The sequence below is a fragment of the Gadus chalcogrammus genome, chromosome 23 (assembly GCF_026213295.1).
Source record: "Gadus chalcogrammus isolate NIFS_2021 chromosome 23, NIFS_Gcha_1.0, whole genome shotgun sequence".
Classification (NCBI taxonomy): domain Eukaryota; kingdom Metazoa; phylum Chordata; class Actinopteri; order Gadiformes; family Gadidae; genus Gadus; species Gadus chalcogrammus.
The window spans coordinates 12,729,772-12,742,866 of NC_079434.1; the positions used below are offsets into that span (position 1 = coordinate 12,729,772).

Sequence of the window (13,095 nt, forward strand, 5' to 3'; positions counted from 1 at the left end):
GACTTCCTTTTTGCAACATTCATGTATAAAATAGGCGAAATAAATGACAAAAGATTTTGTTACAATTATAATTATAACGACAGAGTTCAAAATAATCACTGCTGTGCAGGCACTGAAAGTAGCTACATTATTAAGAGGTATGGCATTAATAATGACATAAACGTACTAACAACAGTGCTCTATATATTTATATAAAATCAAAGACCATCGAGTGTGAATTGTATACATGAAACATAAATGTAAAACATGTTATTGATATAAGACACTGTTGGACATAGATAATAAAAAAACAATATTATTTACTACAGCGAGTTAGCATTTAGGAAGATAACGTCACTCCAGGACCATCTTACTGTAGTACATGATAGATTAACTATTAAACAATTCAATCTAAATGTGGCTATAGTTTTTAAAGTTTGGCAAACCTAATAATCCATATTAATAATTGTTCTAAATATTTTGATTCAGAGCTGTTTAACAGTCAAAATGTCAGATAATGATAACTCTGAAACAAAAATATATAAACTATTTGTAGAATTAGTACAAAGATGTTTACATGCAGAACACCTGAATATTGTTGGATTTACAATCACAAGAATGCACATGACAATATGTTACCAACCAAATGGTTACTGGCTCTCCACTGTAAACATTGCTAAAGTGCAGATTTTTCTGGTGATGGCTGAAACCGTTTCGAATGACTGGTTATAAAGGATTCCTCAAGCAGGGCTATACATCATTGAACAAGAAATGGTCATTCAATAGCATTGTGGTAAACAATTAAGCAATCGATTTGCAGCCCAAACATGTGGATTACTCTCAATAAACATAAAAAGATCCTCTGTAGGTTTACGATGATATATTCTGAGCGGTTTTCAGAGGGCAAAAACATGTTGTCATTGAATAACTAAACATATCTTGAGAAAACACTGTTAATAGTCAATGAAAACCCTGAGACCCATGAATTTTTTTTCTCTTTCCCTTTCAAATAACTTCATTTGGCAGCAGAGTAAAAATGCAGTTCTTGGCGGACAGGAGAATAGGTTATTCTTGCATGAAAGATCATGTACGAACTACAAGAAGGGTTTCCATGCTCTTGATGTTCTAGTACATGTTATGATACCGACAGGCTTTCCATGCTGTCGTTGTTGCAGTACTTGTAAGTGTCCAGTAGGATATGTGGTTTGGGTGTTCTGCAGAGACATCCACTGGTTGGGTTAGTGACCCGACGTCATCGACGCCCCAGGTTCACCACGCAGCGCTGGGGGCTGAGGCCTGGGAGTCGGGGGCGGCGGGGGCTGAGGCCTGGGAGTCGGGGGCGGCGGGGGCAGGGGCGATGGTGTTGTTCGTGGTCGCGTCTGGCGGCGGCGGCGGTGGCGGCAGCTTCATGGTGCGAAAGAAGTCCACAACCTGACCTGGGACCTCGGCCAGGACGCTCTTGGCCAGCGCCTCCCGTGGGGCCTGGAGACGAGGGAAGGAGGAGAGGGGCGGAGGAGCAGGAGATAAGGAACGGAGGAGGACAGCGGGCATGGGGGGACGGAGCTGTAGTAAAGCGAAGAGAGCAGAGCTGGTGGAGAGTAAAAGGATCTAGAAGAACCTTAGAGAAGGTCAAGGTGGATCTCCCTTCAAAAACCACAGGTGGCTTTACAAATAAAAAAGCCCAGGATCTTTACGGCTCTCTGGCTTTAAAGCTTTATCTTCCAAACTTGAGGGTAAACTTGTCCTCATGGCTGATGGATAGATAAGCAGCATTTGCTATAGTCCACCGACTGGTTAGACTGGTACACTGATCTATCCTGCCCTCTAAGCATAGGGTATGAATGGGTACAAGTAAAATGTTAAATAAATAAACAGACAAGGCCTTGAAGAAGAATGATTGCAGCTGTGAGGTGTACTGCAGTAGATAACACAGCTTACTAGCCATTATACAAAGCCATGCATTAGCTTCCTAATGCTAAGGCCGATTTAGAGAGCATTTATCTCTTAAACGGGTACGCGGGGCACAGTCACCTTCCCACCTTCCCTAGAAAATATCATAATTTTTTCAACGAAGTCTGAGCCTTTACTTCTGTCTTGATAGACCTCTTAATTTACAAGTTTGAAGGTCTGGTTGTCGACCCTTATTTCACAACACTGTGCCGATAGACAAACTTGTGTTTCGCACCTAGCCTGGAGACCATCCTGATCACATGACCTCACATTCTGTTACGCTACACGGATCAGTCTGGACCTCGTTGCTTCGGGAGACGCCATTAATGTTTAGCAGCGGCATGTAGGTTACATCATCAACCATGCCGCAGTCCCTAATTGGATCCACAACGTCATTAACCAGAACACAGTCCGCCAAGATTGCATTACAATTTCTGTAACTCGAGGTTGGCGGCAGGAGATCCAGACGGATTTGTGCAGGGAAACAGAATGGCAGGTCATGTGATTAGGATGGTCTCCAGGCTATTCCGCAGCAGCAAAAGTTGAAAACCCCTTCAACTTTTTCCCCACCGCGTTGTTTGTATCACAGAGGAGCTCTTTACCCAGAGATGTTAATGCTGTCTAAATCCTTACACACAAGAGGGGGAGGTGAAGCAGGAAAGCAGATCAAGGGCTGACAGACAAGACGAAGGGGCTGCGCCTACGCTTCTAGGGAGGGCTGGGTTCCGTTGGAGGCTTCAGCTTGAACGCATGGAAGAAGGAAGCCACTTGGTCAGGCAGCTCTGCCAGTACACTTTGCGCAAGGGCTGCTGTTCCGGCCTGAAATGTGTTGTGTAGACATTTGCATATACGAATTACGCTGACTTCAGAAATCCCCCACTCGCCAAACGAGGTCTGATGACATTGCTGTTTAGAATAAGGACTATTAAACTATACCTCTGTTGCTTCTTTTTTGTTAGAGAGGTGTTGGATGAGCTCATTATTAGGATTAGCTCAAATTAATACAAATTTGAGTTGCTGCTGTAACTGCAGTATATTGGTTGCCATTTTGGTTTTGCTCACAATTAAATCCTAAAGAGTTGCACTGAATATTTTTGTTTTGCCTGACGGGGAGATAAGAGAAAAAATATGATTTAGTTCATATTGGTTTAAAAAATATTTAAAAAACAACAAACAAGTAATCAAAGGATAATACATTTCTGTCAATCAACAAATCGAGTTTTCATCTTAATGGATTGGTGAATTGTTTTAGCAGTCTATAAGGGGCATAGACAACCGATCACAGAATCAACACACCTCATGCGGTCTCTCCTGCAATTCGCAAAATAAGTGTTGTGGTGATTGGCATGTGGAGCAAGCATGAAACAAAACCTGTGTTAAGATCTGGTGCTCAATCAAACCCTTGCATCTCATAGCACTATGTGGAAAGAGTTGGAGAATAGACACCGGGTCCGAACAGGGTCTTTATAAAAGCAGCACGACACACAGAAGAAGAGCAAACGTTGAAGGTTCTCCCTGCTTACGCGTTGGAACTGACGGAAGGGGACGAACTGCACGATGTCCCGCATGGCAGCCTCGCCTGTGGTGGAGCGCAGCATGCCGTCGTCCCCGTCCAGGAACTCCATGGCGCTGAAGTCGGCTCCGCCCACGCCGATGATGATGATGGACATGGGGAGGCGGGAGGCGTTGACGATGGCGCTACGCGTCTGGTCCATGTCCGTGATCACGCCGTCGGTGATGATGAGCAGCACAAAGTATTGCTGGTGACGTGGGACAGCAGGTGAGGGAAGGGTGGATAATTCTTTTTTTATAATTATAAAAAAGGCGAATGTTAAATCAATGCTAAGTAACTCTGGACAACCCTACTTATACAGAGTTACTCAGCATTCCCCGAGATGCAGATGGTAATTCAATACATTTGAGAGGTTTGTAGAGGTTATTGACTTGCAATACCTAGGCCTAGCCGCAACATGAATTTACAAAAAAAAGACTATCCCCATCACTATGAACTATCCCTTTCAGAAGGATGGAATTCAAATACTGATCCCCACCCCCTCCCACTATTATAAAGGATGTACATCTGTCAGAGGCTCACAATTAGCATGGGTAACTTCATGGCAGAACCAAACCACATTTAGACGGTTTTCCTACATTTGCGTTTTGGCTAAAGTAAAAAAAACAAGAATATGTTCCATGCAATTGCTAGAAACCTTGACGCATAGTTAACTGTTGCACTGTTTAGTCCAATGAATGACCTCATGTCGTTAAAAAGTACTGCCATCGCAACCACACCCAAACATGGAGGCTTCAGCTTGCCCAGGAACTCACTGAGGCAGTGTTCTGCTGCATGGCCTGTTTAGCGAAGCAGGCCACGTGGTTGATGATGGGAGAGAAGCTGGTGGGTCCGTAGAGCTTAACCTGAGGCAGACACTGCTGGTAAGCGGACACCACCCCTTCGATGCCTGGAAACGAACAAAACAAGCGTACGCATGACTCATTAAATTCAATTTGTCATTAAATTCCCTCCACAAATACTTGTTACATACCTAAAAACGCATTTGTTTTATTCTTAATAATTAATAAACTAAGAAAAAACATTTTAGAGATATTATGCATGCTCAGTGATGGTTTACCCTCTTGAAGTGGTAGAACCTTTTATTTAAGCAAATATGTAGAGGCAAGTTCACCATGATTTAAGCTGTTCTATACTATTTGTGAATAATGATGTTAAAAAACATATTGCCTTTACGTTTAACAATGTCAGAAAGTGCTAGGCAACTAAACATTAGATCGTGTGTGCGTACAGCTTAACAGCGCAAGAATATGCATGCACAGGCTCCAACATACCGGCACAAAAGGGATTAGCAGGGTTGAAGTTGATGGGGAATTCATGGGAAACCTGGGAAAAAACCACACACCACCCCTCATTGAAGCCCTCTTCTGATTGATATGAAAAACCTGCATAGGCAGGAGGCCTGTTGGACATTCAGCTGACCTGCCAGGACGGGGGGACCTGTGCTCCGAACCCAAAGGCTGGGAACATCTTGTCGCTGTAGGGGGGGGGAGGGAGAAAGGGAGAGGGCAAGGGAGAGATCACCAATAAGTCATACTAACCAACCATTATTTATAGAATCATAACAACTAGGTAAAGTGGAGTGTATTTTTGTATAGTCCTTCAACCAAATGACAGATTCACATGGCTTCCCAGACGAGGTTCGAATAAGATTTGATGTTCAATATTGGATCTAGTCCAATTCTCCAAAAGTAGGAAAAGGAGGAAACTTTGATAAGGGACACACACTATTAGGACGGGAGAGAGGTGGTTGGACATCATAATGCCGTGTATCTTCATCGAGAATTGCAGTGAATGTTTTGAGATATCATTGAGGAGCGTGAGACAGGGGCCAGCACACCGGTCTCAAAGGTTCCTACTGCGTCATTGAGCTTCCAACCAGGAACCCATGTAGTAGGAGACACTCCCGACACGAGATCAACCCGCCGCATACACCATAATAGATGAACAATGGATCCAAAGAACTGAACACACAATGAAACACACCGATGGAAATCTATCCCCGTCGATGCATTTGTGTCCTTGGAAGCAGGGACTCACCTGTCGTAGTCCTGGATCACCGAGCCCACGGCCCAGATGGCGGCCAGGTACTCGTTGTAGCCCTGAGGGTCGATGAAGTGGAGGGACTGGGGGGTCCGCGGGTCCCCGTTGGAACCTGTGAAGTCTATGGCTATCTGAGGCAGAACCGAGACGAGGATTAGGGGGGGATGAGGTTGTTTATTCTGATGTCTGCCTCCTCCCAGGATCCACACTCACAGTATCAATTGTCAGCGTTGTTATCTTGGTTGTCTGATTGTTTGTCAAACACAAACTTAATACAAGCTTGCACACCTTTGTTAAAAGATACGACGATTGCATGTTAATACGTTCAAATGAAACCGGTAGAGTCCAAGTCTGTTTGGCTTTACCCCATATAAACTGTACAGTAACACAAATATCAGTTTCTTCAGATTTTTAAGAGATGGTAGACTAGTCCTATTGCTGTATTAACAGATCCCCAAAAGTATCAAAAGACCATACTTACTGTAAAGTTGAGTTGACAGCCTCCCATGATGTAATCCAAGAACGTGTACTGCCTCACTATCTGCACATAAACATAATCCCAATTACACACTGATCGTGCTTAAATGTGCAGCTGGTCTTTAGAAAGCCTCGCCCCTTGGGCTTGTAATGGTGTACATATATTAACATGACATCAAGTCACAGTATGGGACTGACATCATAAATACACTGGCTTGACCTGACGAAATGAGCGACTACAATTATCTATCTCACACACACACACACACACACACACACCTTCTACGCTAACTTGACTGTTATACTGACCTGATTCAAACTTGATAAAAAAAGAAAAAAGTTTCAACCTCATTTTGCACTACAGCACTCACTGCATTTTCTACAGTGAATAAATTTTATAGTAACTTTTGGAACTTCTAGACATTTGCAGTTAACGTCAAACTGAGGCCTATAGTTGCATAAAAAAATATTGCGACACACATTTTCCATGCGTTAGTTGAGTGTTACGAATGGAAGGGTCATGTCATATTTTGGGTGTTCTGCACTGCCTCATTGTGAGCCGCTACCAGATAAAATATAAAAAGACTGAAGCATGCTTCAAGCTAGTATCAAGAAATGCTGGTTTGTAAGCCGTTTTCTTGTTCGGGTAAATGGAAGAGGGGGAACGGGAAAGCTCCTCCAACGAGTTAGTTCAAAATGTTCAAGCTCTGCCTAAAAACAAAAAAAGATGGAATGCTGATCTGTTTAAATTAAATGTAGAAGATAAGTATTAATCCTGTAGTTCATTATCATTCTACTATAAATGTTATGTCTCATTATTTTATAACTAAACATATACAGTACAAGCTTCACAAAACCAGTGCTTTGGAAAGGAATCCCCATGAATCCCCTCCGAAAGTTTGATTTGATCTCCAACATCCGCCACAACAACATTCCTCAACCGAAGGAGAAAAAAATACAAATACTGAGGGAAATCAATCCAAGACCCAACATACCTCGCATTTTTTGATAATGATCACCCCAGAGTTTTTATAGCCCTTCTTCTTCTGCTTCTTCTTGCTGTTGATGCATTCAAACTCGGCCTGGAAGGGGGGGGGGGGGTGCCATAAAACAGGCACATCTGTGTCAGAGGTAGCGCATTACCGTCACCCCAATGAAGTTCCTATGATAATAATAATAATAATAATAATAATAATAATAAATTTTATTTATAATGCACTTTATATTCAAGAATCTCAAAGTGCTTCAGAGAAAAAAAGACCAAAAAACTATTAAAAAGGGGGAACCTCAAAGAAAGTTTAGCTAAATGCTCTTTTAAAGAGATGGGTTTTGAGGTTCCGTTTAAAAAGAGCTGTAGTCTGTGGAGCCCTCAGGTGGTCAGGGAGGGCGTTCCATAGTCTAGGGGCAGCAGCAGTGATGCTCTGCCTTCAATTCCAATATCCACACTGGCAACAAGAACAGGTAATTCAGATGGACAGGGGAATTGCAAGTAGACCATGTGACACAGACAAGTGCACTGACCCACATTTACACACACCTTACCGCGTATGACTTGGATGACTCTTGTATTTGGGCAAGGTTTGTCTCAAAGGTCCCTATGTAGTCATGGGACCCGCTGCTATTGTAGTCATAGCACTCCACCTAGCATACAGGCAGCAAGGGACAAAAACAATGTTTTTTTAATGGCCTGGTAGATAGAAAAATGATATTAATTTATTTAGCTAGGAATGGCTTTGAATTAGGATGGGCACAGGACAGGGGAAGAGAGAAATGCTTGATTTGACTGATGTGTTGTTTTTTTAAATCATTGCATTTATTCTCTTGTCCAGGAAATGGAAAAAGGGGGTCACTCATTGGCCTTCTACAAACGTCAAGACAGGATACACAGTCCAGCAAACATAATGCTGTTAAAGGTCTTCAGCCATTGATGCGATTTGATATTAACATGATCAGACATGAGTCTCCTTGGCAACGCAGTTATATAAAGGGCCAATAAATTGCCTTTTTTTTTTTTTTACTGTGTATCCTTCTGGTTCAATCTAACCAGTATCATGATGGGCGGATGGTTTGAGACTGAAAACAGAGAACACAGGAGGGGAAATGGTAGGCCTGAAGACCAGCAGGAGGAAAGTCTAGCCCACTAATGAGTACCAGCCTGGATGAGTAGCGGAAGAACACACTTTGACCCCTTTGATGAACTCAAAAAACGCCAAAGACTACAAATCAATAAATTCGCCCCGCAATACAGAGCTTTAATCTGAAGCACACACAGCAAAAGTTGTGAACTCACTTGTAGCACTGTCGACTGGGAAGTGCCACACTCTGACAAGCTTGTTGTTCAAAAAGAAAATGATACACACATCAGCTATAATGGTTTTGTTTATGCTGGGTATGGGAGCACAACACATGACCTAACAGAAAGTACCTTATTACGTCATGCGTAGACAATACGGGTGATTTTAGCTCCAAACAAGTACAGACCACAGCAGCACAGCTTAAGGTCGATTGTACAAGAGGCATCCATGAGCTATTAGCTTGGGCACTTGGCCTGCAGCATTGTACCTATGACCGAATCACAGCCGTGCTGATATTCAGTATAACAGCACTCCCTTTCATATGAACACTTAATTACTAATGATTACCAACTCTGTAGGCAATTTGTCTTCATTTTAGGGAATTATTACTACGCAAATAAACGAACACTGTAAGATTGGGGGAAATGCAAGGAAATCAGCCTTGTAAAACACACCATATAATCCAGACATATGCAGGTATGAATATTTGTATGTTTTAGTATTGAGGCATAAGCTTCTATGTGTTAATGTATGTATGTGTGTATCCATGCATCCGTGTGTGTGTGTGTGTGTGTGTGTGTGTGTGTGTGTGTGTGTGTGTGTGTGTGTGTGTGTGTGTGTGTGTGTGTGTGTGTGTGTGTGTGTGTGTGTGTGTGTGTGAGGAAGTGTTTTTAGTGCACCTTTATCCGTCTCTCTATGTCGCCCCCACAGAGTGACTGCAGAGGCACCATGAAGGGTTTCCACGTGGGGCTCAGGTTGTTCATCACCACCTGAAATGAGGAAACCAAAAAAACACCCTGCAATGAGCTGGTGTGCTGGCCATGACATTAGCCGCCACACGTGAAGCGATAGGAGAGGACTGAGGTTTGAGGCATGAAAATGCCTTGCTGTCATAATGGGCAGTGTCGCAGTTTTAGTGCTTTTTATTTGTGTGGCCGTTCTGATGTCTGGGGGGAAAAACGCTAAGAGCAGGTAGAATGGAAACGTGTGTGCGTATGTTGACCTGACGTTTTCTCGTCAGGTCAAGCCAGTGTATTTATGATGTAGGTCCCATGCTGTGGCATGATGTCACGTGTATATATGTACACCATTACGAGCCCTAGGGGCGAAGCTTTTTAAAGACCGGTTTCATGCCAGTAATGCACATCTAAGCACGATCAGTGTGCGTCATTGTGTCCTCGCCTCAGTCCGGTGAGCCAGCTGCCAATCTGTGTCGGATTGCTTGTAGATTTCCAGAAAAGGATCCGAGAGTCCGAAGAAATCCTTAAAACAAACAAGTTAACGTCACATGCAATCAAATGGAATGGATTTATTCTTCTGATTCTTCCTGTCAGCGATTATTATCATCAACCGAGTCCACCTTTTTATCCAGCTTCCTAGCAGCCATCTCAAAATTCACCACTCTGTTGTCCGTCTTCTCTTCAGCAACAATCTTGATAGAAAACAAAAATAAGAATACATCTAAATATATAGATAACTGTATGTGGACACACATTGCTAGATGACAACAAACAAAGAGTAGCGCCCTTCACATGGAGATGCTAGTGAGTGACCTACTGTGATGGTCCCCTTCCCAGCCGGTTTCCTGTCTCTCCTCAGTAGGGGTCGAGTCAGCTTTCTGGAAGACACAATCTAAACAAAAACCACAGAAAGATTGATTAATTGGATTCGCTTTTGTACAGTTTTGGCTAAAGTAAAAAAAACAAGAATATGTTCCATGCAATTGCTAGAAACAGAGTTCTGAGCCTGTTGGGTTTCATTTGAAGCGGTTTTTGACCTTTAATATATTGCTACCATTGAGCTAGACTGTGTTGTTGTTGTTGTGGAATTATCCAAAATTTGGGGAAGAACATCGTTTTAGAAAATACATGACATTTGGGTTGCTTGACTTCTAATCTGATTTATTTCCAAATGTAATAAAACCAAAGTGGAGAATTTAAAAACAATGTCCAACACACTTTCTCAACCCTGATATCTCACAGTTTTATTAAAACCTGTATGAGAAAGGTGCAATTTTAAAGCAATGTAAAACAGTAAAACCTCAAACGCTTTAAACCTCAAAAGCAGCCCAATACTTGACAATACTTTAACTGGTCTCAGGAGAAACTGTCCTCACCTGGCCCACGGTGCACTCCAGGGACCCGAGGAAGTCATCATCCTCCAGGTCATAGGTGGCGTTGTCAATGTCGTACACAGAGAACCGGATTTTCTGCACCACCTCAAAGAAGTAGTCGATCTCAAAGGTTTTGGAAAACTTTGGATCTAGGGTATTGTTTATTCGTTCCGTGCGCCCAACCTGGACAGACAATGTTATTTCAGACAAGCTTCCATGAAAAAACAAATGTTTGATAAACACAAGTTAAGTTATTGTAATAACAACAGGCGAGGTAGTGAGCGAAGTATTATATTATATCATTATTATAATGGCAAAAATTACGCAGACCCAGTAGTAGGTCCTATGTTCCTGGTCCCTGTGTAACATTGTTTTTATTATTGTATGTGTTTTGTATTATTGTATGAATATATTTTGCAAGTAGAAGTATCAATCACGGACTGGGCGTTTCTCCTCCACACTGACCTCATACCACTGGGACTCCGAGGAAGTCATGTGGATCACACATAACGGATCGGACTTTGAGAACACGTCCATGTCCAGGAGATTGTTACAGGAGACGCTCAGTACCACTTTGGATAGGAACTGAGAGTTCCCGGGTCCCGCAGTCGGGGCTGGTCCAGCGGCCATGACAACCTCTCGTCAAACACACGCGATCCAGCGGCTCTGTGAACGTAAACAGCAGGAAGGTGTGAATCCAGCTTTTCCACTTTTTCAACCTTATGGTTGCGTACTACTAGGCAATACGTGGTATGGAAGTGGAAGCGATGTGATTTTACTCATACTCTTTGATTAACAGTTTCCCGTGATGCCTATATAGTCAGATTATAAGATGTTTGGTGAAAGAAAAAAGCACATTCCGTTAAAAAACGCGTTGGGTTACTCACTGTTACGCTAACCCAAATATCCTGTTAATGTCGCGGTATAAACCGTTTCATCATACACATTGTTGAAATTAAAGTTTACTCAATGGTGAAAGATACTCTCAATATCCATATTTACCAGTGTATGCTGCATTAGTAATATTCAATGTGGATCTTTTTAAGAGGTCTTACCATTTGTCTTGGGCGATTGAACCGTTGTCAGAGCTGCTGGGGCACGGAGTGGGCGTGGTCCGCCTCTCAGCAACCGGGTGCGTTTGTTTTCGGTACTAGTAGGGCCAGTGTTCTGACAATTACCGGTGTTCTGCCAGATTATGCTCCCTTGTCATATTTTGCTACCGTATCGCGACTCGATAGCAGAATCTGTAAAATCATGCTACCCTATAAAAAAGTGCTACTTTATTTGTTTGATAGTGGCAATTGGTCTACAGATCAAATACGCTATCAAACTATGGTCCCACTGCAGTATCACTTGTGCTATTTTTCACCACTAATCACCCAATGTACACTGTAAGAATATGGGGGCATATTTTGATACCGTTTTATTGAAAACTTCAGGGTGTTCTGCCAATTTATGCTACCTATCAATTGTGCGACGTGGTTGTTCTGCGCATGCGCGTCGACAACAATGAACATGCGTGCGCATCCATCAATTTGTGCTACTATTATTTTGGCTGATGGTGAGTACTTCTTTAAAACATGTTTTTAACTGCGCCTTTTGACCGGTAAGCGTGTAAATATGTGCATGTACCAACTGGCTTTGCTGCTAAATGTAGAAATAAGATTATATATGTGTTATTTTAGGGGACTGGGATCGGAGAAGGTTTTGTTCGGTGGTGGGGGAGGGAGGCGGCGACATCTTGTCGTGTTATAACAAGATATGTATCGTATGTTATATCAATTCTAAATACTTGTGTGTTATCCCTTTTTTGTTAAGCGATGGACAAAAGGTGGGACGAATTATTTGACCTCCTTTCTCACGGAACATTCCCGGCTGGGTATGATAAGTCCCAGAAATTAAACCTGAGGAGGTACGCTTCAAAATTCACGTTAAAGGGTGAGTTTCCAAAGTACATTAATATGTGGATAGTGTCTTGGTAAGATTGCTCTTTAATGATGAAAGTTCTTTAATGAATGTTTACTGCAGAAGGAGAGCTCTACGTTAGAGGCAGAAGAGCCATTAAATCCAAAGAGGATGCAAGAAAACTCTTCACAGAATTCCACTCCTCTCCAATCGGGGGCCATTCGGGCATCCTGAAAACCCGGACTGCAATGTCCTCCAGATTTTACTGGCTTGGCATGTCCGTGGACATTAACAACTGGGTAGGCAATGTGTTTGAGTTATTGTTGTGTTTCTTATTTTTTGTGTTTTATTAACAACTACTTTCTTAAAGGTCTTGGAATGTGATAAATGCCAGAAGTTTGGAAAACCTTCGACTGCTGCACAGCCATTACAGTGTATACAGGTAAATGTGTACAGTGTTATCTTGATATTATCGTACAGCTATTAATAAAGAAATATTGAGAATGTAAAAATAATTGTATTTGTTTTACCTTGATAGGTGTCTGCTGTCTGGGATCTCGTTGGCATTGACCTGATAGGACCTCTCCCAAAAACTGTGGATGGCTTCCAGTATATTTTAACAGCCACAGATTACTTTTCCAAATGGGTTGAGGCTTTCCCATTAAAGACTAAAACCGCAGCTGAAGTGGGACGCCACATCTGCTCTATTATTTATAGACATGGTTGTCCCAAAAGAATCCTATCTGACCAGGGAAAAGAAT

General features: G+C 42.4%; 1 protein-coding gene across 5 annotated transcripts; it reads right to left on the reverse strand.

Annotated features, from left to right (window-relative positions):
• Positions 1–65: 65 nt before the first annotated feature.
• Positions 66–11,613, reverse strand: LOC130377305 (copine-3-like). 5 transcript variants are annotated; one of them, XM_056584364.1, is made up of 17 exons: positions 11,485–11,611; positions 10,895–11,095; positions 10,433–10,612; positions 9,874–9,948; positions 9,677–9,748; positions 9,499–9,579; positions 8,997–9,086; positions 7,565–7,663; positions 7,018–7,104; positions 6,027–6,086; positions 5,543–5,676; positions 4,925–4,979; positions 4,777–4,828; positions 4,258–4,391; positions 3,453–3,689; positions 1,304–1,461; positions 72–1,273 (listed from the first exon to the last, which is right to left on the reverse strand). In XM_056584364.1, exons 2-17 carry the CDS (start codon positions 11,057–11,059, stop codon positions 1,249–1,251), a joined length of 1,704 nt encoding a protein of 567 aa, XP_056440339.1. In that variant the 5' UTR covers positions 11,060–11,095; positions 11,485–11,611; the 3' UTR covers positions 72–1,248. The 5 variants fall into 5 exon arrangements, with proteins under 5 accessions (XP_056440337.1, XP_056440338.1, XP_056440339.1 ...); XM_056584366.1 differs by lacking the exon at positions 72–1,273 and adding an exon at positions 2,634–2,748 and having other exon boundaries at positions 1,370–1,461; positions 11,485–11,604; XM_056584362.1 differs by having other exon boundaries at positions 66–1,461; positions 11,485–11,613.
• Positions 11,614–13,095: the final 1,482 nt, after the last annotated feature.